The sequence below is a fragment of the Metarhizium brunneum genome, chromosome 3, assembly GCF_013426205.1.
Source record: "Metarhizium brunneum chromosome 3, complete sequence".
In the NCBI taxonomy this organism is placed as follows: domain Eukaryota; kingdom Fungi; phylum Ascomycota; class Sordariomycetes; order Hypocreales; family Clavicipitaceae; genus Metarhizium; species Metarhizium brunneum.
The window spans coordinates 3,657,003-3,682,255 of NC_089424.1; the positions used below are offsets into that span (position 1 = coordinate 3,657,003).

Sequence of the window (25,253 nt, forward strand, 5' to 3'; positions counted from 1 at the left end):
GCAGCGCTCTAGTGTAGATGTATTATTCAAAATGCTCTCTTTCATCGGCAACCGGCATCGTACTCTTTTTATTCCTCTTGTATTCTTCCTCCATGCATTTTCGTCGTGACCTCACCCGCGGGCCTCGCCCCAGCGCCGTGCCGAATCCCCCCGTCGCCACGCATCTCGATTCTCAACACTCGTCCTGGCGAATAATGACGTCCCAGTTCTCGGTCGAAAACGCCTGCCCCGTCATGTACTTGTCCGCGTAGGGGCGCCCCGTCGAGCACTTCCACACCATCAGCTGCGCGCTGTCCGCGATGTCGTCCCAGCTACCCAGCGCCCGCGCAAAAGGCGCCTACCCGTCCGTTGCCACGACAGTTAGCCAACTTTGCCTTCCACGTAGACTCTGCTTCCGCCGACACGGCTGGGAACGGGCAGAAACTCACACTGTTGCACCACCATATGGCCGCCTGGTAGGAACAGCTGACGCGTCCGCAGGTCTCCGGCCCGGGGCCGTTTGTCGGCACGCCGGCCAGCCCCCTGAGGTATTCGATTCCCTGCTCTATCCTGCGGACTTTGCACGGGTGCCAGCCGAGGGCGCCCGCGCCGCAAATGACCTTGGCCCAGTTGAACAGCGGCACACGCTTCGCCAGGTTGCTGCCGCGGGGGTCGGAGGCGGTCCTGGGCTTCCACCCGGGGTTCATGGCCCTGGCGGCGCGGTGAACCTGTTCCGCGGTGCCGGTGAGGTTCTCAAAGTGGCCGGGGAAGACTTCCACTTGCCACGTGAGGTCGACCACGTCGTAGCCGGGGATGGGTGCGTCGGCGAGTCCTGCCATGGCCTTGGCTCATCAGCGTTAAGACAAGTCGTGACTTTTTTTTTTTTGGGAAGGAAGTGGCAGATGTACCTTGAGGGGCAGCGACAAAGCGAGCACGAGACTCTTGAAGATGACCATTTTGATCGACTAGATGGGCAAATGTTGCTCGTGTCTGGCGGAATTGCCCACCCGCCACTGGCCGCTGGTGTTATATGCTTGGCTGGTGGGATCTGTTTATGGTCGTGTTTGCGCGGAAATGAACTCAAGGAGCAAACTTGAATATATTTTTACTGTCAGATGGTTTGCACTTTGGGCACCGGCCACGTACGGCCCCATGAGCCTGGTATTTCCCCGAGTCCACGACGGGGCCAAAGGTCGCGATGGCTAAAATTGGCAAGGCCGAGGGCCCGGAACCATTCATGGCGCGGTTTTAGACTCGGAATGAGTACGCCCTTGAGTATTGTTAGCTTGGTGGGAAGGGCCCAACCTGAGAAAGATGTTTGCAATGGATGGATGAGACAAGGGCAGCGTTTGCAAAGATGATGGCCTCGCGGAGAATGGAGACGAGCGGCCACGTTGCCATCTGTTTCAGTGACGAGATTTCACAAAATTTCTGTTTTTCCCTTATCTAGGATCCAGTCCCAAGGTGTCGTCGTTTGTGCACATTCGGTGCCATGTGAGATCTAGGAGTAGAGTTGGCGCCGCTGGTGCTGCCAACATACTAGGAGCAGACAAGCCTATTATTAGACTTTGACACGGCGCTGCAGCCCGCACAGAATGGTGTTTCTCTAGTCTCTTGCAGTCACCATCTTGACGGCAACGTGGGCGGCCCGATTGGACGGCATCCCAAGTTCTTGTAAGTGGCGCTTGTCGGGTACTGTCCAGGCAGCGTCGAGGGCACAGCTATTCAAGTCGATGGATGACTGCACGGAAATTGGGGCCAAATGAGCAATGGCAATGAGCTCCATCGAGGCCACGACGGCAAGAGACGTAACATGGCGTGTGTGTGCGGATGTCACCAACAGGCTGAAGCGGCGTTTGGTGATTGCTTTTTTGGACCTGGCCTGGGCTCTTCCTCCAATAATCAACTTGCTGCGGAAGATGAAAAAGCGTTATATTGACGGGACATATGCATCAGTCGACCGAGACAAGCGGGTATTCCCTGCCTCAGGAGTTGCATTGATGCACAACACCATATCGGTAGCAAAATTACGTCTTGTTTTGGCCCATCATGTCCTCTAGCAAGTCATTCGAGGATTGTCTCGTCAGACTGTACCTCGGAACCATGAATAGAATGACTTCAATGTTGTCACTAAGTTTGCCAACCCCCGCTCCCCAGCCATCTCACTCAAGATGCTGCTCTCGTGGTGAACATGGTCGTTTCTTTCTGTTTACGTCACTCAGCCCAATAATAACAATAATAAGGAATGGTTTAACTTGGCTGGTGTTGGATATTGGTGCCCTTGTTAGAACATGAACTGACGGTTGTGCCGCGCCTCAGCCTGTGGCGGGTTCGATGCTCATGTACTACATACTACATGCAGCATTGCGCAGCGCTACACAATCACTCCAAATTCAATACGACTCGTGAGATTCTCCTGCATTTTCCCTAGCATTCAATGCAACCGCAGCGGCTACAATCTGTCCTCCCGACAAAGACCAACGAGTACATATATCCCCAAGTCGGCTCCTGGTCTGGCCACACGCCCAGAACTCTACTCTGATTTACTCACATCGTCTATTACAAAGAAGCCAAAAGTCAATCTCCACGACCCGTTTGCTCTTCACATAAATATGGCCAACAATACATCCGTCCAAGTCACCGGCAACGTGGTCGAAATCAACTTTGGCGACGACTGGGCCCAGCAGCATCTCAAGGTCAAGACAAATTCCAAGTCCGTCCAAAACGTGCACATAAAAGTCGACGACCAAGAGTTTCAGGTCAGCGGCAGCGGAGAGCGCAACAACCTCATTTTCGACCGCCAGTTGGACAAGCCATGCAAGAAAATTTCGGCCACGTTTACGTACCAGGCTGGGAACGGGGACAAACTCGCGTCCAAACTGAACTCTGGAGGTCCCTACGACATTGGCCGCTATAAAACTATTCATGTCGTTGCCGAGAACGGGGATGACGCCGACTACAACGACGCGATTTTTGAGATTTCAGGGTACTCGAAGTGATTGCTAGTGAGGCTCGTCAAGTCTGTCTTCTTCGAATTGAGCTAGTTTCCTCAAGAAATATAGTGCTTGAATACAAGGGGTCGTCTCTTTTGAAGAAATATCTCCCTGTGAATTGGCGGACGTTGTGCCGTGCGTTGTTTTGTGTTGCGAGGAAAAACAAAATCTACCAGAATTAGACCTCGCCTCGTGTGAGGCCTCTGCTTTTGGCAGAGTCGTTAAAACATCTTGGTCAAGCTTCCTGCAGCCAGATGAACTGCTTTAGCATGATTGGTCCGTACGCCGGTCCGTCATGTCTGGTGTCAGTGGGACATTGTATGACAAGGGCTCGGAATGAGGGCTGGAAGCAATAGCTTAATTCATGTAATAACAGTCTTTGGTATCAATGGGCCTTGGTTTCCTCAAGGCCTCGTTGACCAAAGGGGCTTTAAATACAAGAAGTGCCTTAATCCCGTGACCGTAGCCCTTGTGTAACCTTTAACATTGGGCCATTTCCGTGTAACAGTCTTGGGTTGCCGTTGTGAGTTTGTGTAATATCAACTATTTTGAGCAGAAATCTAGTTCAGGTCTAGTGGTGATAGCTCTTGCCGCTATCGCGTTTTGCTATAATCTCGACACAGCTTTATTATGTCCGGTGTAGTAATTATTTCTATAGCAGAAGATAAAGTCTGTCGCAGAGTATGTATAACATTAACAAATATCTATTAATATACTATACTACATTACAATATATTATAGTATACCATAGTATATAAATTTTAGAACGTCCTTAGTTAGCTACTGGTGCTTTTATTTACCAATAATTGGTTTCTTCGTTTACATGTATTCGTTAGTTCGTCTATTCATGTCTCTTTTTACTTCTCTTCCTTTTTGCTCTCACGTTCGACTTGATTATCAACTCGCGCGTTCTAAAACTCGCTCCGCACCTAACACCTAGAAACAATTTAAACCTCTTTATAAGAACCTATTTTGACAATATACCACGTTTGCTATGAAGCCAGAGGCCTAGGTAGGTCTTTTAAGCGCAAGCAGAGTGTATCAGCATGGGATTCCGCAAGGGTAAGTATTTAGATAACTCCGGTCATATGTCGCTCGTTTTTTTTTTTTCCTTTGTCTTTTGTCGCTCGTTTTTTTTCCTTTGTCTTTTGTCGCTCCTTTTGTTTTTTCATTTGTATATAGTATTGATAGATAGCATCATTAATAAAGGGTGGGCGGGTTGGGCCCCAGCAGGGTTTGCACCTCATCGTGGTTGCTGGGTCTAGTAGCCTTCAAAGGTGGCCCCTTTGAAGGTGAAGCCAACGCAAACATCATGTAAATAGTTAGACAGTCAAATGAAATCACGCTTTCTCTCGAGACTCTTGAATTTATTCTTGCCCTTCTCGATCTGGAACACTTCAGGGCGGCGGGTTTGGGTTTTCTCTTCCATGCACCTGTACATGGCGCCAATGCGATTATTCTCGGCGCATTGCGACTCTGTCCTTTCGCCAAGTCGTTCATACTCTTGCTCATATAGCCGCCAGGCAGTCCCTGGCTCACAATATCGATACATGTAGCCAAACGGGACAACAACGTCGTGTAGGATGTGAGAGTGTGACGCCCAGGTCGGGTAAAGGGGGAAGCATTGGCCTCCCAGGTCCTGCCAAGTTCTCAGCAAAAGACGACGCACTCCACTGCCCTTGACGCCCAGCTTTGATCCTCCCTTTGGCGTCTCCAAGGTCATGATCTTGACGGAAAAGTCGGTACGACAGAGTGTGCACGCCCCGAAGGTGTGTTTGCTGGGGGATGCAATCGCCATCTGCACAGCCTTGCACAGGGCATATTCGTGCCGCTGAGGTGATAGCACCTCGAAGGAGAGCCCTTTAGATTTCACAGATGCCTGGGAGACCTACTTCTCAAACGCCTCAAACTCGCTTTCGCTGTATCGCTGGTGCGGGCAGATTTGCATGCCCCAATATGGCGCGGGCTCCGTCTGCTTGGCTGGACGGTAGAGCAAGGATCTATGCAGCACCACCCTTCGATCGAAGCCCAAAGGATGGAATGTGGCCTCGACGTTACACTCCATTCGAGAATTCTTGACAGCCCGAGTAATTTGGCGGCGTTGCAGGAGACGGTCCCTGTACTCTGAATGCTCGTTGCTTCGCGCCGCCTTAAGGTAGAAATGGAGATGCCTGTAGGAGAAGATCCAGGGGAATGCATCCGAGACTTCGGACTCCCTGCTGGCATCCACATGGGGTTGGGCACAGATTGGCCTCTTCGGGGCGCCGGGCGTATCTCTCCTATCGACACGATGGAGACGGAAACAAAGATCGCATATCCAAAAGTCGCGGAGTATCAAAGACAGGACATGTGTCCTCACCATGTGGGTAGACATGCGGTAGAATAGAGGACTGTATCCCATCGTCGACATTTTCCGAAAGATGGTGCATGTGTTTCTGAATGAGACCTGGTCCTTTGTAGATAAGTTGGCCACGATGCCCATCACAATCTTCAACGGCATTTTGCAAATGCGAGCTACAGGCTCAGTCTTTGGGCGTGATGCACTGCTCTTATAATGCACGAGGAGCTTCAATTTCCCGACAAGATTTGTGGTAGGGGGCTTGGGGGGCTCGGGGGGCTGGTCTCTTTCCGATCTGTGATCTGGGAACTTGGTGAACTGGCTGGACGGCCGCGGATGACGGAGCGGAGGACAGAGAGGAGGTCTCTTATTGATGAACAAGCCGCTTTCTCGTAGTTGGCTGAAGACAGGCATTGCTAGGACGGGTGCTAGAAGTCTAGCCTCGGATGAAACATCCTGCAAGAGGTGCAGTGTGTAGAGGAGTGGAGTGGCATGTGTCGCAGAGAAATGAAAAGAGGGACTTGGGGAATGTCCAAGTTTAACAAGAAGAGAAGACCAAGGCAGCTTCTTTTATAATGGAAGCCCGGTGGCCCGGTATAAAATGTCCCAAGTTTGAAAAGACGTGGCTGGTGAAGTTAAAATGCATGGCTGACGCTCTGTTTAGTATCTCAAATCCGCCGAGCGCAAAAATTAAGTTTTCGTATCTACTTAGCATCTTGCAAATCACTGCAAGTGGCTTGGAACCGAGACGTGTGGCATATCTTAGCAACGACCTAGCAACCAAGCTTTGCCATGTTGTCCCACGGCACGAGTCGAGTTTGTTAGCATAGACTAGTTTGTTGGCCCAGGAGCAACAAGCTAGATTGAACATAAAGTCAAACACGTCACACATTGTCAAACGCGAAACTTGCGGGATTAATAAGGCACGCTTGCAATCTGAATGTCGGGGGATGTTTGGCCAGGGGCCGCGATTTCTGCGTCTTTTTGCCCAATGCTCAGTAATTAAATCCGACAACCAGCGTGACAGGTAACCAGCTGCGACATGTTGGCATATCGTTACATGTGCTGTAGCCACAATTCTTTTCATCATTGATGTTTAGCTCGGCACGGCTTGTGTCTAGTAAAGGGCCGCTATAACGAAAAAAGTAAAAAAGTCCGATACCACTAATAGTGTATAAATGCTTAACCAGCGCCTCGATTTTACACTAGTGCAAATTGGGGCGTTAGAAGAGTCCACCACTACAGGCGATAATTTAACAACCATCGGGCGAGAGAATGCGGAACGACGGGCCCATTACCGAACGGCCCGGAAGCTCGGCCATCTCTTGGACGACGTGGCTCCGTCGGCCCCACATCTGCCCCGGGCCTACGGACTGCGCGTGTCCGAGATCAGCGAGCAGGAGAAGATTGATCCGACGGAGCGCATCCATCACTGCATGTATCACCATGGCACAGTTCACCCGGCGGCCCGTGATACTGACTGTGCTTGCACCTGCTCGAGCTCGGCTGCGAGGAGTGCCTCTGTTGTAGGGAAAAACAAAAGATCTACCAAAATAAGACCTCCACTTTTGGCAGAGTCGTTGAAATACCCTTTTGAGCCAAGATGCGTCGAGATTGAGAGGCTGGACGAATGCAGTTCTAGTATTTGCTCGCCGCATCCCAAAGGGCTCCAAGTCAAATCGACTTTTGGACTCGGGGGCGATATGAGTGACTGCCATTGGCAACCGCCCGTCATGCAATTATCAACTTGAAGCTGCGATATCCCGATTAAATATCGTTGCTCGACACCCTACAGGAAAGGCCCCCAATATCCCATATCCGGCTAATAGAGTGCGCCAGTGGTGCACGCTTGTACTCGTGACTCACGGGTGCCACCATCACCCTCTCCACCCTGTATCAACCTACTCCGGAAGAGGCTCCTTGGACTATGTGGCTCCAAACGCAGACTCGGCGAGAGCTTGAAAGCCTTGAAAATCCCTCGGTGAATTCTACGCCATTCTTTCATGATGCCGAGTCGGATGATCCGGAAGCGGATGAGTCCACTATTGATAACTATGATGACCGTGACTCTACAGGAGTCGTTTTCGAGCGTTGCCATGCTCGACTCGGGACAACTAATCGACCTCGGTACGCCTGAGCCTCCCCAAATACCAGCCGGGGCTTCAGAGGACAAGCACGAATATGACGGGGTCGAGTGGATAGCCAGCCTCAACGTTCTCGGCACGCCGCAAGATGGCAGCCGCAAGACTGTCCGCGTCAACAGCTCTTGTTGCATTACACGTAGGCCGGACAGAATGGTGGTACTAGGACCCGACAAGTCGGATATATGCTGGGAATATCTGAAACAAGAAACACCAGACAAGAAACGGGCAGTTCTCTCAAGAGCATTGTAGTCTTGCTGTAGGCCCATCGACTACAGCGAATTAGAGTAGAAAAGTTGGTTACCAATGGATGGCAAGGGGTTCAGAGGCTGTCATGGTGCCGTTACCAGAAGTGGGTAGTGGCAGAGTATCTCCGATACATGCGATTGTAATTTTTGTTTTACGTTATACATGTCGAGAACATATGACGTAATCCAAGACTTTATTCGATATGGAATAATGTGTAGAAAAAAGTATACATGGATAGAAACAATCGATTACTTTCTCCATGTCGTCGACCTAAGATGCGGAGCACGATAATTCGGATGCTGCCAACTCTGACATACATATTTTGCACCAGACATCAATTGATATTGACTAGACGGGACCTGGGGCCAAGACGGGCGCTTCGGGCGGCCTTACGGACACTGCATGCTGCCCTGCTGGCCCGCCGCCATGCCAAGGCTGTCATGGTCTTAGCAGCATGACATGGATTGCTTGGGGTTCTCGGCAAATACAACTGATTGGCACATTGCTCACATGCCGTATAAGTCAGCATCGGACCTCCGGTTTGCCGTTTTGCAAGTGTAGACATAGCCTTTACATGTCTGACAGTACACTATTTTTTGGAGACTACGGAAACGCTAGTCGAGAAGCATTTTTAGGTGACCATTTTTAGACGCACGCATGTGGCAGCAAGGATTTGTAAGCAGTCGTGGACAACATTGGACCAATTAAGCTTGTTGTACAGTGCCCGTACGGTACGCAGGACAGTGTACCAGACGACATGGTCTTGCCAGGACCAACCAGACCGGGTTCCAACGAGAACTTGGCTCTGCTGCAGAGCCCCGTCCGTTGGTCCCGTGCAATCCTCGAGATGCTCAAGTGCACCCTCAGCGAGTAAAGACGTCCCTACTGAAGCCGCACGTGCGTGATTAAAGGACCAGAGGTGCACGGAAAACAACGGTGCGGGTGGAGCGGAGTGGGCCGTCATAAAAAAGGTCGGGCGGGAAGAAAGAAATTTTTCAAGCTGTCAAGTCGAAATGAAATGTGGCGGATAACGCCTTGCGCGCTAAACCCGTCTTGGCCAGAGCCAGGGGTTCAACGGGCCAACGGGGCTGGTCTGGTCTGGTCTGGTCTGGTTCAAATGTGCTCAAGTGCTGCCGTCGCGTCGCATTGAACGCGGGCGGGGCCGTCATTCAACCAGTCTGGTGGCTGCCGTGTGCATTGTTCTCAATGCCTGCTTCTCGTTGGACGCGGAGCGACTCAGGCACGTTACGGGGCATTTGGCATTTCGTATTCCTTATCAGTGTGTGGTGCGGAGTGCTGCTGGTGCTGCTGGTGCTGCTGTGCTCTGGCTCTGTGCTGCCTGCGGAAGGGGGCGTGTGAGACTGCGAGACACCACCAGACGAGCGCGGACTGGTTTGTTTCTCCAACCTCCAACACCACCGTCACCACCACGACTCTCGACTCGACCCCATGGCCATCCTCGATTAATCCGCCTCACGATAGCAGCCCCGGGCGTGAGGACCTGAGGACCAGCCATAGCCGCCAACAATGGGTCCCCTCCCGATTTTCAAGCGACGATTCTGCGGTCCCAGCATCGTCATTGTCGCGGCCTTTCTCTTCCTCCTTTCCATCGCCACACTGCTGTCTCGGCCAGCCTATCTCGAGCACCTGCCGGACGTGTTGCCCGCCCTCGAGGAGCAATTGCCCAGCTTCGGGGACAGGAACAAATTTGGAAGCCAGACCAACAAGTCGGGCAAGAAGGGATATGTATCACCAAAGAACAAAGCATGGAAGTTCAACCCGGTGCGCGATGCCAACAGCTACTCCCTCGATTCCGAGCAGTGTAACATGGCCTTCCCGGGCCTGTTTGCAGAGATTGAGCGAGGAGTCGATGCCCAGAAAGCGAGAGGAAACATTACACCCAAGCAACTCAACATATCCGAGCGCGGTAGGGGAGCCCTGCGGGGCATGATTGTCGACCAGCAAGTACGTGCTGCCTTTGCCCAACACCATGATCACCCATGCACACCGCTAATGATGCTCTGCGTAGCTCTATATTCTCCAGGAGACAATCCTGGAAAACGAGTACGACACCTCGCGCGCAGTTGCCGTCTTACACGCCATCCACAGAGCCATGGTAACGTCCCCTGAGCCCTTGCCCAACATCGAGTTCGCCTTCACAGTCGCCGACGTCGTGCCGGATCCGGAGGAAAACAACTACCCCATCTGGGGCTTGACACGCAAGGCCGAAGACGAGGAGATATGGCTCATGGGCGATTTTGGTTACTGGAGCTGGCCGTTGGACCTTGTGGGGAGCTACGACGAGGTGCGGCGAAAGATGGCCGAGGCCGAGGTCAAGTTTGAACAAAAGACCAAGAAGGCCGTCTGGAGAGGAGCCGTGGCCACCAACGGCCACCGAGAGGAGCTGATCAAGGTGACCAAGGATAAGGAATGGGCCGACGTGCGAGCCATTGTGTGGGCAGGCATCAGTGACCTGGTTTCCGAGGACCAGGCAAAGGCCTTGTCCATGTCGGAACATTGCAAATACCAGTTTGTCATCCACACCGAAGGTAGGTGCTCCATGTGGCGGCTAGCATCACGCGGGCGCACCGCTAACCAGCAACGACAGGGCACAGCTACTCGGGCCGGGGGAAGTATCTCCAGAACTGCAACTCGGTCGTCATCATGCACAAGCGGATGTGGATCGAGCCGCACCACGCGCTGCTGGTGGCGGACGGTCCCAAGCAGAACTTTGTCGAGGTGGCCGAGGACTTCTCCGACCTGGAAGCCAAGGTTACGGAGCTCCTCGCCCACCCGGAGAGAGCCAAGAGGATTGCCCAAAACGGCGCCGACATATTCAGGGACCGATACTTGACACCGGCATCGCAGGTGTGCTACTGGCGCGAGCTGCTCCGGGGCTGGGCGTCGGTCAGTTTTGAGCCTCAGCTCTGGAACGTGGACAAGGATGGCGCCAGAACAACGATGCGGGGTGTGCCGTTTGAGACGTTTGTGTACGTTCCATGTCATGTCCGACATGCTTGCAGCTTTAATGTCCATTGTTTGGCTAACATGTTTTTTCGCTACTACAGACTACAGTCCATCATGGTGCAGCCAGCGCCCGCCAAGTGTAAATGGCTGGGCAGGTTTTTGGGTCAGTGTTAATAATGGGGCGCGGAACTCTTTTAGCAGGTTTTAATTATCTTTTTCTTTGTTGTTCTGTGGTCATGTACAGCTAGCATATACATTCATATAGAGTCTCATGTAATTTGCCGCAAAGATACCCGAATAATAATGCGACTTGGGCTGCACAGGGAGATGGCATCGTACACTGCGTGAGTGTGTTTGGCGAGGTGCGTTTCGGGCTCAAATACACGTTGTCTCTCAGGATGAAACTATCTGGTCAGGAACATTGAAGTCTGAGCTGCGTGGGAAGACGCTGCCATTTTCTTACATTGCCACGGTTCTGCCTCGGTAGCAAAACTCGACGAATGGGGATATTGTGGAGAGCATTCAATGTTGATATCGCACCAAAAAATAGACGTGGCCACGCCGCACATATTGATGTGTTAGTACCCCTTATCTTGTGTGACCATTGAGCCTGGTGTGGTTGGAGTCTTTGATGGAGCGGGTCGTTTTTGTCGCCGAATTGGCGTTGATTCACGCTCCTCTAAATCAAGAAAACACAGAGCCATTTAATGTTATGGGAGGGTTAGCGGATTGTCACCTGTTGAGATCAGGAGTAAGGTGGTGCAGCTAAAATACGGAGCGACCTCGGGGCCAGGAGAAATGTAATTCCAAACCACATTCGTCTAGCACGCGCGGGTGTAAACGACATCAAGATGTAAGAAACCGGCCTGAAGCCCTGAAAAGGTAGTGGTTTAACTGGCTTTGTGATTTTGCACTTGAATCGGGCGCATTATATGGCGGTGATAACACCTTTTCTTCCCATGTATTGATGTTAATCATACTACTTGGCACTCTCCGCTGGTACCAACCCTAACCCTGACCCTGACCCTAAGTCGAAGAGCACATCTGATTTTCAGTGCCCTTATTTGCAGTGCCCTGATTTTCAGTGCCCTGATTTTCAGTGCCAGGCGTCAACCCTGCCTCTTTGTTTTTAGTGGCAGTCATCAACCCTGCCTTTTCGAATGCACCAACACAGGCGTTTGTGGAACTATAACCGTCCTCCTTGAATTTAAAGATGCAATACTTGACCACGGGTGGACAAGAGTTGTCAGAACCGAGGCCACGTCTATCACAAACATCTGTAACCACTATGTTCAGATTTGGTGGAAAGTTGCTCACCGTCGGTACGCTGGTCGGCACGGGCTTAGTCGGGCTTGGAAACTCAACGTAGACGTCGTCTTCCGTTGACGCAGGAGGCTTCGCCTCAACATCTCCGTTGATCAATTTGGGAAACTCAAAGGAGAAGTCTGTTTGCTCTTCCGTTGACGTAGGAGGCTCCGTCACAAGATTTTCGTTGATCCAATCGGAATAGCTGCCGACTCTGGTAAACACGGAGGGCTCCAGGTTGCAATAGCTGCCTCCTCGATCCTTTATAACCAACGACGCGATACCGACTACGCGTTTCTTCTGATCGATAAGAGGACCACCGTCATCGTGCTTGCATACATTCTTGCCTCTCCCGCCAGCGCATACGATTGTTTCTGCACCAGTCTTGCCTGCACCCAAGAGGCGGCTCCAGCAGTGTCCGCGTGGATAAATTTCGAGACCAACCTTGCTCAGTTTATCAGTCGGATCAGGTCGGTCTTTAAATTTCTCATAGTTTTGTGTGCCCCTTGCGTAAAGGTCAGCGTCTTTTCCGACCTTCTCAACCTCCAGTGCAGTGCAGCGCAGGCGAGCTTGATGGCAACTTACCAGCCTAGGGCGATGTGCTCGGAACCGACCTCGGGGTCCGAGCCGTTTACTGCTAGATTCGCATAGGCGATTGTCTCGCCCTCGTCAAATCCCTCTTTCAAGTAGACGAGGGCAATGTCATCAAGAGTGTAATGACCATAGGTGTTGAAATCAGGGTGCACCTTGATCTCCCTAATACTACTATACTCTCCGTCTTTTTTATTATCCTACGTGACCGTTAGCTTTGTACTGCTTGTTGATGTTGTTTGCGCTCTGGTACTTGGGCACTCGAGTGCCCATACAAACGAGTAACTTGATAAATGAATGGGACTGAGTAAACTGACCGCCACTCCTGCCTTTGCGACGGTATCGTTGTTTGCCGCCCCAAGGCAATGGGCAGCAATAAGAACAGTGTACTTGCTAAGCAAAGTGCCTCCGCAAAGGTCATTACCCATTTGGATGGAAACCATGGATGTGAAATCACCGATCTCGGCATCCGTTCCGCCAATGATCCTCTTGTTGATAGTCGGGGCGGCTGCTGAAATGGCAGGAAACGCGACGGCTAGTGCAATAGTAGTCTTGGGCAACATTGTGTAGATGACCAGTTGTAGGGCTTGTAGAAGAGAAAGATATAAGAAAATTCAGGCAGGAATCTACTGCGGATATATTGTGCAGCAATGATTTCAAGAGGCAGGTTTCTTGTATTTATACTTGTAACTACTCCATGTACAATATGCAGATATATTCGAATGACTCACAAAAAAGTAAATCAAGCATGTGCAGTTGTATGCGCATAATCTATTAATCTAATCTTCTTTATGCTCATCTCTTATTAACTCGCAAACAAGTAAATTAAAGTATATATAGTTATATACGTATAATTTATTAATATAATCTTCTTATACTTATTTCTTATTAACTTATAAATAAGTAAATTAAAGTATATATAATTATATGCGCATAATCTATTAATATAATCTTCTTATACTTATCTCTTATTAACTCGCAAATAAGTAAATCAAAGTATATATAATTATATGCGCATAATCTATTAATATAATCTTTTTATACTTATCTCTTATTAACTCGCAAATAAGTAAATTAAAGTATATATAATTGTATACGCATAATCTATTAATATAATCTTCTTATACTTATCTCTTATTAACTCGTAAATAAGTAAATTAAAGTATATATAGTTGTATACGTATAATCTATTAATATAATCTTTTTATACTCATCTCTTATTAACTTACAAACAAGTAAATTAAAGTATATACAGTTGTATGCGCATAATCTATTATTCTAATCTTCTTTATACTCATCTCTTATCGACTCGCCCCGGGTTTCACCATTCGAGTCATGTGCACTTGACTTTTATATGCGGCGGAGCAATAGCGGGCTTGCATTGACAAGTTGGGATGAATAGATTATTGTGTTGTATATCTGCTTGGTGGCAGCCGACGATTTATACTTTTCTGGACGCTAGGCCACCGTGTCGAACAAAGCATTATTGGCACTGGGGCAACGCGGGACAAAAATTCGTGGCCAAGTAAAGCGAAATCAATAGCATATTGGCAAATAACAAGCTACATATAGCCTTGTACTTATTTTTTTATTATAATATATAATACAAGTATTTTTTAATAATGAATTAATAAACAAATATAACTTATACTATATAGTTATTTTAATATTCCCAGTTGTATTAATACCAATACAAAAGCGTCTGGTTATCCTGTTCGCGTTAAAGCCAGTAAAGCGTAACGGATAAGGATCAATAATACATACTTGGCAACTTCCACATAGATGGCCTACCAAATTGTGTCAACATCTCCCAGGCCCGCACACAAAATCACGTCACACCGGTGCGCTTCGCGCTTGCGTCTATGCGACTGGGGTAGGTCCAAGTCTGGTGTCTCAGGTAAAGTATCGCCGAGCTCAGGCTGACTCGTGCTTCCTTAGTCGAAGGTGGCAGGCTTGACCAACTTCTTCACCTGCACCTCACCAGTTCTGCCATGCTCGTCCCCGATGCGACCCAAGGCCATGGAACTCGGGCCGGAATCGGCGCCGTGCCAATACCAACCCGTCCTCTTGTGGAAGGCCATCTCGTCACGAGCTCTGATGACTAGTCTCACACTTGCCAATGCTAGTCTAAGCGTGTCACGACTGACGAGGAGTTGACACGTTGCAAGGAACTCGTTATTGCCCGAGCTTGTCGAATACCAACGGACACGGTAACATGCGCGCAGCTTGACACACTCGCCGCGGCGCTTGTTGGCTTCTATGGCAGGGGACCTTGTCGAGTCGGAATCATGTTCCTTCACCTTCGTCCGAAGCAAAGCTGGTGCTGGCATAGGTCGGGGGGCGTTTAACTACTCGATCGCGTGGACCTCTGGTCCGTCGGTGGTGGAGGCGCATTAGGGTCGGGACCGGACTCCAGAGCTGAAGTATTTTCGCCGTCGACTTCTCGTCGGGCATCGTTGGCAGAGTCGTCTTGGGGTCGGCAAAGAACCAAGTTTTGGACTCGCCCCACGGCTGTCGGATTCGATGCCATCGATGCCGCGGCCTTGATGCCCGATACAGCCACAGTCGAGCGAGCCCGAGAGACGGAATCAATTGCCGTGCGTGACAAAAACTAGGGCGAGAAACATGCAGGGAGCATCGTACTCTGAACATGGCCGTGGATACATCGTTCCAATTCCAAATCCGGATGCGGTAGCCGTGTCACCCAGCCATCTTTTGCTCTTCATCAAAACCGGCCCGTGACAACATGGATACTCGGCTTCCACCTCCAACAATCGAGGCCACGCAGACATGACGACGACTTGTCAAACATGCCGAATTGTAAACGCGTCAACGCGCAACCCGTCTAGTCACACACGACGTCATGTCGGGCCTTCACATGCACTGCGCTATACTAGCGGCGACATGTGACGGCGGTTTCAGCTTGACAGACAGAGTTATAAATCCCCTCATCTTGAAGCAACAATCACTCAACGCAAAGCAAACATTCATCTCATAAAACAAACACAATCAACATGGAAAGAAACCCAAAAGAGTCGATAAAGTCCACCTGGCGACAGAAAGACCGCTCCGAGTGGACTATTTTCCACTGGGTTTACGACATCTTTGACATTCACCCGGTTCAACTTGACAAGGCCGTGCCGGTGCATCCAAAGACAGACAAGGTGCCGTATCTAAACGACTGGTATCAGCATCGTTGGATTCTCACCCACGCCTTTATTCCCATCGCCCTGCACCACCTATACGTCGTATATACCGGCCACAACCTTACCGCCTGGCAGGCAGGGCTTTTATACAGCGCCGCCTTCAACCTCAACGCTATCCGTGAACTTCATCTATTACGCGCACTAGGACACAGGGTCGGTTTCCTTGACGGCGATGTACACGAGCGCGATGGCGTACCGGACGCCAGCGTCAGCAAAGTCCTCTACTCCCTCGTCCTAACATCACTCGTCAGACCAGCCTTTACCGTCTACATCAGCTACAACACTCGCAACCCACCGACGTCCATGGCCTTCCTCTGGCTTCCGTTTGAGGTGGGATGCTACGGAATTCTTCTCGACTTCTTCTTCTACTGGTACCACCGGCTTATGCACGACGTTGAAGGGCTCTGGAAGTTTCATCGCACGCACCACCTGACCAAGCACCCTAACCCGCTATTAACGTTGTACGCCGATACTGAGCAAGAGATATTTGACATTGCTGGAATTCCTCTAATCACCTATTTTGCTATGAGGACGCTAGGCTTTCCGATGGGCTTTTACGAATGGTGGATTTGCCACCAGTACGTCGTTTTCGCCGAGTTGGCAGGGCATAGTGGTGTCCGAATGGTAGCCACGCCGCCGAATATATTCAACTGGTTCCTGCGGGTGCTAAATGCAGAGCTCATACTTGAAGATCATGATTTACATCATCGCAAGGGCTGGAAGCGCAGCGGTAATTATGGGAAGCAAACGCGCCTTTGGGATCGGGCCTTTGGTACCTGTCGTGATCGGGTTGAATGCCACGAGAAGAATATCAACTATGACAACCAACTTGATTTTCCGATTCTATGAAACACTTTCAAGTCCTGCGATATCGGGGCCTCTACGGAACGAATTTGCTTGCGGCCACGAAGAGAGGGGACATTCAACATTTTCTCCATATGTACGGTTTTTTTTGTGGGTGTTTGAACTGAAATTTGGTCGCCCGAGTACATGGACTTGCTAGGTTGGAGACGATCTAAAGCCTGCAGCGAGCAATCATGGCAAAGACCTTTTCACTTCGGCAACGAGCCCTAAGATGGGTGCGAATAGCGGCTTGTTCGGGTAATGCACGGGGGTTCAACGTCCAACGGCCCATGACGTGTCCCGACCTGTAATGTGAGAGGCATATGTCAAACCCTGGTGATGGCTTCTGCCGATTGCGAGGCGGAAGATGTGGGACTAGGAGCGAGGGACCGAGATATACACGCTGGCAATTTAATGGTACGACGAGACTAGGACCGATATTGAGCACAAGATAGTAGTTGTTTACTAGGGAATTTCGCAGCCAGGAGCTGGCCTTGTATTTACATGTATATATGTAGTGTTTAATACGGAGCCCATGGCTGCACGTTAGCCGTTCGACCACAAACAACAACAAATCGCGGTGTACACTTGCTTGCAGTTGGGTGCACGTCCATACCTCGCAGTATAATATGGTATGCCACATAGTGGCCAGGAACTTGACTATGAGGAATATGCCTTTCACCTACCGCTAGAAGCCTTCGAGGGTGGTATAAGCGGCATCACCAAACAATAATCATAAAGTTTCGTGTAGCCGCAGAACAGCCTTTCGAGCCCATCGTAACTCGGGACCATTTCACACAGTCCATAGGTATCTGTCCAGTAAAACCTGCCCGGGTAATACTCCCTTTCTCCATGTTGAACTTTACAGGCAACACTCACTCCACTACACGAGGCGATGTAATTACATTTTACTGCTTATTTTCAACATTATCGACTAATCATCCTAGTTGGACTCTGGAAGTAGGCAGATGGACACTGCCCTCTCTAATTCCCGGGCAATTGCCATCCAAAAAGTCCTGCGAATAAAAGTGAGCTTTGTCAATCTTGACCTGTTCATAATTGACAAGCCCCAGACTACCGCGCACTAGTTTCGGCGCCATTCCGTCGATAGTGTCGAGCGAGAAGCTATCCATCTCGAAGGGGTCTTCACGAATCATACGCCTACTTCGTAATATCTCTAGTATCTGCAACTCATCTGCCGTAAGATACTTCTCTATACCGTTAAGAGTCTGAACTTGTTTCGCATCGTCCTGTAAAGCTTTGGAGTCAAGTTTCCTAAGTTTATCAAACAGGGCGTCTTTCCTCTCCGGCGGAACATAAGTAAAAGCCTTGAAGCAAAACTGGAGAATCTTGGAGATTTCCAGTTGCGACACTTTGCCGGCCTCGTCGGCATCAGCAGTACCTTGAATAACTAAGACGAAAAAAAAAGTTAGTTAAACGACTGCACCTGGTGGATATGTTAGTCTTGGGCACTTCATACTAGGCCTGAACAGATCAAATGCCCTTTGGAACCCTTTCTCGTCCATGTCCTTGATTATAGGCTCGTATTGTGTGCGAATTTGCTTGGTAGCACTGCTCACCGCCAAGAAGAAGCGAGTGTAGCTCTCGACCGTCTTCTTGGAGTGCCACGAGCCCGCCGCCGCCTCGCTACAGTCGCCGCGGATCGAGGCCGAAATGGTAGCTGCCGCCGAGAGACCCCCTGTTATGGCGAGGTGGACGCCCGAGGAGAACAAGGGGTCAATAAAGCTCCCGGCGTCTCCGCAGATACGCGCATTCGGCAAGTGATATGTAGACGCGGTGTAGGACCAGTCACAGGCGGCTCTGACATGAGGAATAAGCTCGGCCTCTGAGAGAAGTTCTCTTATCCTGGGAGCCATGTCTAGGCATTGCTTGTAAAAGTCCAGGGTTGAAGGACGGCCTAGCTCGTGCTTCTTTTCAGTCACCATTTTCTGGTCTTGGACAATGCCGACGGAGCGAGTGCCATCGTGTAGCGGCATGAACCAGGCCCATCCGCTGGCATCTGTTTGTTGATTAGTGCCAGCACTTGAGAGCGAATGCCTGAGAATGTAGGCAAATCCAGTCGTGAGAAACTCACCGTCTAATGCCTCGAAATAGGGCGAACCTTCCATGTGTGTCCCCGGACCGTACACATTGTCACTCTTCCAGTACGCCCATATGGCGGCATTCTTGAAATTATTGTTGAACTTGCGGTTCTTTAAATACTTGGTGCTCAGGATACCTTGCCTTCCGCTAGCATCCACGAGGTACTTGTAGGTGATTGATCCGGAAGTGCCATCTTCGCGCACCCACGTGGCAGACACGGGCCGGCCAGGATTCAAGTGGTCTTCAAGGTTCCTATTGTCTGGTTTCAATCCATTGGCCACTGGCTCGAATTGAATCGTGTCAACCCTGGTTTCGGAAAAGATTTGAGCGCCACAGGTGCCAGCGTGCTTGAAGAGCAAGTCATCGAACTCGGAGCGAATCAAGTTCCAGGCGTATCCATCAGGGCCGCCTGCCTCGAGAAAGTCGGTGTCTTGGTAGATGTTAGCTTATTTGTGAAATGGGTAGATGTCTGAGATTCAAGGACAAGCAGGAGAAGGAGACTTGCAGGCATCGGGTTGAGCTTGAGCGAGTCGAAAAACAGCACCGTTCTATGATTAGTATTGCCTTGTCAATTTTTCATTCAAGTGGAAAAAATGAAGACTGCTTGGTACCTTGTGGTAGAACCCATATGCATCAACAGTGTCATAAAAGTCTATGAACTTGAAGAAGTGGCGGAGAGAAGGAAGCGTGCTTTCTCCGATATGGTATCTGCGTCAAGGGGAGTGAGCCCAAGCAAGGTATTTGACGCAAGACCGGGACTCCTTGAAAACCGCTTTTATCACCAACCTGGGGAATTTATCTGCCTCCAGTACCACGGTCTCGATACCCTCGCGAGCTAGAGCTGCAGCAGCATATGAACCTGCGGTGCCTCCTCCAATGACAAGAACGGTGCAGCTTGGTGGAACGGCCATGACAGGGAGGACGAGAGGGTCGGTAGCGGTGTAGCTTGATGTATGGAAATTGTAATGATGCCAGGCTTCCAAGAAACTCAACGCTAGCCAACCATGTGACGTGTTCGAACAATAAGCAGGAAGCGGAAAGGAGTTTAAAATAGCATTTATCTCCAAGTTCTTTTGACTGCCGCTTAAAGACATCTGACTACCAAAAAAGTTAGCTTGCGGTTAACTCCGATGTCCGCAGCATCCGCCGCAGGATTATCAGAGAATGCCCCCATGCTCTCTGCCGCTCCTGATCCCAAGCAAGCACCAGCGAAAGCGGGGAAGGGGACTTGGAATATACCTAATATATTCCTGAGTTGTATCTGTGCCGTTCTTACATATCTTATTACGTGTTTTAAGGGGACACTACAAGTCAGCCACTACTTTTATTGTGGCGTAGATCCGCAGCATGAAGCTCCAGTGCTATCTGGGACTATTGACTGGCCACGGCCCTGGCTGCTGCCAAGCTGTGATTTAACACTATGCATAACCAATAGCTGGATTCGAAAATGTGGTATGGGTGTGTTGAGAAGGAATATATATTGATACGCAAGGTAGGTAGGGTATCATTCATAACGGGCAGTTGAATCTGTGATGTTGCTTGGCGATACGACCCTATTATGAGAAGCAGCAAGGAAACATTGAATGTATAAATGGAACTAGCCGCAGTATAGCAAGAGCTGAATATTGAATCGAACCACCAATTGTGGGCCGAGGACACTTACTGGCTTGGAGATGATGCTACATATGTACATATGGAACCATGGCTCAAGAGCAAGGCTGGCGGGGATCTAGCCGCGAGGTTGTGGAAACGTCAAGTGGAAGCAAGGTGGCCGTGGGTGCCTTGAGAACTGTTGCACAACCGGGTTTGCACTAGTCAAGCGCATGAGAAGGCGTCTTCTACAGTTACGCAGAAACATGCATGCTTGGAAGGGTCACAGGCTAATTCGTTATAATGTTGATGTAATATGCTCGGTTCCAACTGAGGGGTGGCGACATTTGCTTCCTCCCTCGGTCAAGTGTCCGCCCAACTATCAATTGATGTCTATGGAGTACATGAGCCAAGGTATCTGTGTGACCAAGCCGTTGAGCATGGGCCTTGCACAAATTGCCCAGCCAAATTTGTAGTAGGAGAAGTCTGTTGTCAGTTCGGGCGCGAATCAGTTCTTTTCGAGTTATGAAATCTGCATATGTAGTTGAATCTGGGAGAAGGATAGTATAGAGGCAGGGCTACGCAAGCACGTCCTTTGCTGTATAATAAGAGCAAAGAAACTACCATAGCTTGTTAAAATCTAACTCGGAGAAACAAGGCTGAAAGAGATTGTTAATCTAGGCTCAAAATCCTCAGCAAAACCGGGTGTAATAGACTGAGTGTCACGTTCTCCAGCTAGAGTAGACTCCACACTTAACACACCGAGCAAAACGGATTGATGCAGCTAAATGACTCAGAAAACCAGATACTGGCTCAGAAAAATAGCTCTACATCAAGGCACACGACTACAACGTAATACACCTCGCACGACAGCGGGAGACTCAAGTACAGACCCGCCACAGTCCCCTGAGAGGCATCCCACAAATTATAAGGAGAGAAATCTCTTGGTAGTGGCTGGTTTGTGAAAAGATCAAGCAGACCCCATTCAACTTCCAGGGGAAGAGAAGCGAAGCGAGGATGAAAGGTGAAGAGCAATCAAGTTGTTTTATTGCTCATAGTAAAGACATGTATTACTAGATGTTTGCCGTGGACGTCTACTCTGGGCGCACGTGAAATTACCCCTTGGGATTTCTGACTTGTAATGTGTTGGACACAGCGTATAATTTCTTGTGGTATGACAAGGGCCGGTATATAAGGGCTTAAAATAAACTCGTATTTAGCTAATAATTCCCTTCAATATTCAAGGCACTTCATTTTCTCAAGACCTTCAAGGGCGGATAACTCTTTTGTGAGCAAGCGAGCCTGGAGGCCTAAGGATTCTCAAATTAACTCACTATAAAATAAGTGGCTCTTATAAGGACCAATGTAACTTAAGCTAACCCAAAAAGGCAAGTGAGGCCGAGGACGTGTTCTTGAACAGCCGGCGTTTCGTGACGACTTGTCTTCTCGCTGGTATTGGCTGCCTTGGCGCTGTCTGCAGGGTTAAGTGTGGGCGAGGTTAATTATAGGTCCAACTTGCCAATAAAGTTGTATGTATGCATTAAGGAGCCAGTGGTAGGCCATGGCATTCGGCATTAGTTCCAGTATTTCACCAAAGTCGGAAGTCGTCCGCGCAACCCCTTGCCGCTGCAGTAACTTGAACTGCTTCGGTTTTTGTCTAATCAACTTTCAGAAAGCATTGAAACACGAGGAGGACCCATGCTCCTCAATTTAAATCGCGGCTTTCCTCTCAGCAAGGCAAACTTATGTTGTCCCTGCCAAGGAAATACCAGGGCAAGGTGTTACTAATACGAACCAGCCCAATACGAGCTGCATGGCGCAATGTGCATTGACTATTAGGGTGGATAATTTTATGGTTAGCCAAGATAGCCTTGAATGGTTATTTATAGTTAATTTGTTAGACAGGAATCCCCGGGAACTTATGGACTATAAGTAAATGACATGCTCCTATGCCTAGCCAAGTGTGTCGAGCCCAGCAACAACTAAGCATTCGTACCAGACGCATTTTATATATTCATTCTGCTGCGAAAAACTGCCAAGATGAAGCACTCCACAATATCCCTTGCCTTTGTAGCAGGCCTGGCTCTCGCCCACCCGGCCCCAAGCCCGCCGTCGGCCGAGACAACATCGTCGTACACACAAACCATCGCAAGCCAGGCCCAGGCCACCAGCGCCGAGATGGAGGCCGAGATCCAGCGCTACTGGACAACCGAGCGCATCCTGGCCATAGACCACAATCCGTACTCACCATCCGACCCGCCCGAGATACCCCCCGAGCTCCAACCGCTCGGGCAAGAGTACTCGGGCAAAGGCGCCGTCCCGTCGACGGTCGGCCGGCTCTTTTACTCGGTCCACATGGCAAACGGCTCACTTCACGATAGCACATGCACGGCAACGCTCCTCCGCAGCCAAAACAAGGCCACGCTCGTCACGGCCGCTCACTGCATCCACACCGGCCGCCAGGGGCCCGGGAGCGAAATGTCGCTCAGCTGGCACGCCAACCTGCTCTTCGTGCCGGGATACCACGACGACGTGCCGCGCGCCAACTTCACCATTGCCCGCGCGTTCCTGTCCAGTCGCTGGATCGACGACCGCGATTACTTTGTCGACGACCGCGCCTTCATCGTGCTCAACCGACCGGACGCGACGGCGCCGGCGCAGGACATTCAGTTCAAGAAGATCGACCCGCCGTACGGCACACGCTACATCATGGGATACACGCGTTCGGTGACGTTTGGCCCAAAGGACACCTACCGGTATGGCACGCCGGCCTTTACTGGCCGCCGACTCGCCGTGAGCCATGGGACCGCTGAGGACTGGTGGCGTTTCGACCACGAGACGACGGGTATTCCGAGCGTACAGAGCGGCGGCTCTAGCGGCGGGCCGCATTTTGCAGAGTTTAATGAGGAGACGGGCGTTGGAACCGTCGTGGCTGTGAATTCGATTGAGGACTATAAGGAAGAGGACGGTGTGAGGGCGACGTGGATGCTTGGCGCGCCGGTTCATGACGAGTTTTCCAAGGGTCTTTATGATGCCGCACAAGTTGTGAAGCCGGCGTTGTCTTGAGTGGGCAACTACAAGGATGCCGGTAGGAGGAATCAATATCATTCTATTCTGATACAAATGTCACAACTGAAGAGTGTCAGTATATTATTACGCAGTAGATAGGGATCAAACTAAATGTACTATCCTTTGATCCAGATTGGGCATCCGATTGGTAGGCGCCAATTGTTACTTTGACTTCTCGATAACTGCCGTGAAGTGATGCGAGCAATGCCGGCGTCTGACTCTGCCTCTACTCCAGTAACTCTACAACCACACCATTCTCAAGTAGCTCCTCAATTATAGCCAGTGCTCTTACTTACATTTAGTAGCATGCAAAACGGCATCTAGCCGTAGGTACTCTTTGCTTCCATGCCAGCGCCATTATCAAGTAGCAGCTTAACTATAGACTCGTGTCCATATCTAATAGCACATGTATGTAGCGCCTGGCCGAAAGTATCCTTTACTTTAATGTCGGCGCCATGATAAAGCAGCAGTTTGACCATTGCATCGTGGCCATTCTCTGCTGCAAGCCATAGAGGTGTTCGCCCCTGATCATTCTTAGAGTCTGGATCCGCGCCGTTCTCGAGCAGTAGCTTGACCATGTCGTAGTGCTCCTTTTCCATGTCTTGCCATGGTAGTGTTCGTCCCTCATACTCTCTAGGCTCTACATCCGCGACGCTCTCTAGCAGTAGCTTAGCTACCTCGTAATGCTTCTCCTCTACCGCAAGCCATCAATAGCAGTGTTCGGCCATGACAGTCTTTAACGTTTGGGTCGGCGCCACTCTTCAGTAGTAGCCTAACTATTGTATCGGACCCTTTCTCTGCCCCCGGGTGCAGTGGCGTGACTCCATTATCGAAAAATCCAGTTCGCCTCAGGTCTGCGTCGGCGCCGTTCCCCAACAGCAGCTTGACAACCACCTCGTGCCCTTTTTTCACCGCCAACCACAACGGCGTTCTTTCATAGTCGTTAATGGGATTGGGGCTAGCCCCGTTCTCAAGAAGCAGACCGGCCACCTTGTCGTGACCCTCCTCTGCTGCCAACCACAGGGGTGTCCGTCCGTGGCTATCCTTGATGTCTGCCTCATACCTATACCCGCCCTCGAGCAAGGCTATTATTGACGTCCGTAGTCCGAAATATGCCGCAACGTGTAATCCTGTCATTTCGGTTAACTCGGAGAGACAATCGTGGAAGCAATAGTCGTCTTCGTCCGGTATTATCACCTGGGTAGAGCTGGACCTTTTACCACCACTCTCCAGAAATTGCAGGATTAGTCCGTCCACATCACTCGAGGCACCATAAGCATGGTAGCCCCAATTTCCTGCGGCATAGTCATAAAACCTGTTGGTCTGTAGCCGCCTTCTGAAGTCTTTGTCCGTTTTACAAAATCCACTCTCAAAGACACTAAACGAGACATAGGTGATGTGACAAGGGCTCAGAAAGAGGGCTTGGAGCAATAGCTCAATTCAACTAATAACAGTCTTTGGTATCAAAGGTCCTTGGTTTTCCTCAAGGCCTTGAGGGACCGAAGACGTCTATTTATATAAGAAGTCGGTGAGGACCTTCTGCCCTGATCCCGTGACCGTAGCCCTTGTGTAACAGGGCGATTTCCGTGTAACAGGTGAGGCAAAGTTTTGCAAGGTTGGTATGCGCGCCTGGAAAGAACTCTGTCCATGATCGCTCAAAGTAGGTCTGGGCCGTGTAATGTACTAGTCGGACGGTATCACTGTCTTTGTCGATGGTGACTAGACCTGCGCAGACTGAGCCAATCACCTCTGGACTTCTCATCCAGTTCCGACTTTCCCAGCTGGATGGCGAGTGCATGTTGGAGTTCGACTATAGAAAGCACCCTTCTTTCATAAACGACCCAGCATAGAATTTTCTCTGCCAAGACTAAAGCATTAC

At 50.1% G+C, this 25,253-nt stretch overlaps 10 protein-coding genes across 10 annotated transcripts; 5 read left to right on the top strand and 5 right to left on the bottom strand.

Annotated features, from left to right (window-relative positions):
- Positions 1-172: 172 nt before the first annotated feature.
- G6M90_00g063580 (uncharacterized protein) lies at positions 173-935 on the bottom strand (the record flags this gene model as incomplete). Its single annotated transcript, XM_014687040.1, has 3 exons — positions 173-337; positions 429-821; positions 888-935. The coding sequence occupies 3 exons, from the start codon at positions 933-935 to the stop codon at positions 173-175; spliced, it is 606 nt and encodes a 201-aa protein (XP_014542526.1).
- Positions 936-2,591: 1,656 nt separating this feature from the next.
- G6M90_00g063590 (uncharacterized protein) lies at positions 2,592-2,978 on the top strand (the record flags this gene model as incomplete). Its single annotated transcript, XM_014687039.1, has 1 exon — positions 2,592-2,978. One exon carries the CDS (start codon positions 2,592-2,594, stop codon positions 2,976-2,978), a length of 387 nt encoding a protein of 128 aa, XP_014542525.1.
- A 1,882-nt stretch (positions 2,979-4,860) lies between these two features.
- G6M90_00g063600 (uncharacterized protein) lies at positions 4,861-5,724 on the bottom strand (the record flags this gene model as incomplete). The annotated part of the gene is made up of 1 exon (XM_014687038.1): positions 4,861-5,724. One exon carries the CDS (start codon positions 5,722-5,724, stop codon positions 4,861-4,863), a length of 864 nt encoding a protein of 287 aa, XP_014542524.1.
- A 1,643-nt stretch (positions 5,725-7,367) lies between these two features.
- On the top strand, positions 7,368-7,703 carry G6M90_00g063610 (uncharacterized protein; the record flags this gene model as incomplete). The annotated part of the gene is made up of 1 exon (XM_066130762.1): positions 7,368-7,703. The coding sequence occupies one exon, from the start codon at positions 7,368-7,370 to the stop codon at positions 7,701-7,703; it is 336 nt and encodes a 111-aa protein (XP_065986736.1).
- A 1,524-nt stretch (positions 7,704-9,227) lies between these two features.
- Poglut1 (Protein O-glucosyltransferase 1) lies at positions 9,228-10,841 on the top strand (the record flags this gene model as incomplete). Its single annotated transcript, XM_014687037.1, has 4 exons — positions 9,228-9,665; positions 9,730-10,249; positions 10,309-10,690; positions 10,769-10,841. 4 exons carry the CDS (start codon positions 9,228-9,230, stop codon positions 10,839-10,841), a joined length of 1,413 nt encoding a protein of 470 aa, XP_014542523.1.
- Positions 10,842-11,693: 852 nt separating this feature from the next.
- Positions 11,694-13,126, bottom strand: EURM3 (Mite allergen Eur m 3; the record flags this gene model as incomplete). The annotated part of the gene is made up of 3 exons (XM_014687036.1): positions 11,694-12,477; positions 12,558-12,763; positions 12,881-13,126. 3 exons carry the CDS (start codon positions 13,124-13,126, stop codon positions 11,694-11,696), a joined length of 1,236 nt encoding a protein of 411 aa, XP_014542522.1.
- A 2,451-nt stretch (positions 13,127-15,577) lies between these two features.
- On the top strand, positions 15,578-16,618 carry vlmA_3 (Fatty acid hydroxylase vlmA; the record flags this gene model as incomplete). Its single annotated transcript, XM_014687035.1, has 1 exon — positions 15,578-16,618. The coding sequence occupies one exon, from the start codon at positions 15,578-15,580 to the stop codon at positions 16,616-16,618; it is 1,041 nt and encodes a 346-aa protein (XP_014542521.1).
- Positions 16,619-17,550: 932 nt separating this feature from the next.
- aclH (Flavine halogenase aclH) lies at positions 17,551-19,626 on the bottom strand (the record flags this gene model as incomplete). Its single annotated transcript, XM_066130763.1, has 6 exons — positions 17,551-18,023; positions 18,093-18,632; positions 18,708-19,145; positions 19,200-19,263; positions 19,327-19,423; positions 19,502-19,626. 6 exons carry the CDS (start codon positions 19,624-19,626, stop codon positions 17,551-17,553), a joined length of 1,737 nt encoding a protein of 578 aa, XP_065986722.1.
- A 2,719-nt stretch (positions 19,627-22,345) lies between these two features.
- Positions 22,346-23,371, top strand: G6M90_00g063660 (uncharacterized protein; the record flags this gene model as incomplete). The annotated part of the gene is made up of 1 exon (XM_014687033.1): positions 22,346-23,371. The coding sequence occupies one exon, from the start codon at positions 22,346-22,348 to the stop codon at positions 23,369-23,371; it is 1,026 nt and encodes a 341-aa protein (XP_014542519.1).
- Positions 23,372-23,694: 323 nt separating this feature from the next.
- ANKRD50_3 (Ankyrin repeat domain-containing protein 50) lies at positions 23,695-25,172 on the bottom strand (the record flags this gene model as incomplete). Its single annotated transcript, XM_014687032.2, has 3 exons — positions 23,695-24,068; positions 24,133-24,795; positions 24,911-25,172. 3 exons carry the CDS (start codon positions 25,170-25,172, stop codon positions 23,695-23,697), a joined length of 1,299 nt encoding a protein of 432 aa, XP_014542518.2.
- Positions 25,173-25,253: the final 81 nt, after the last annotated feature.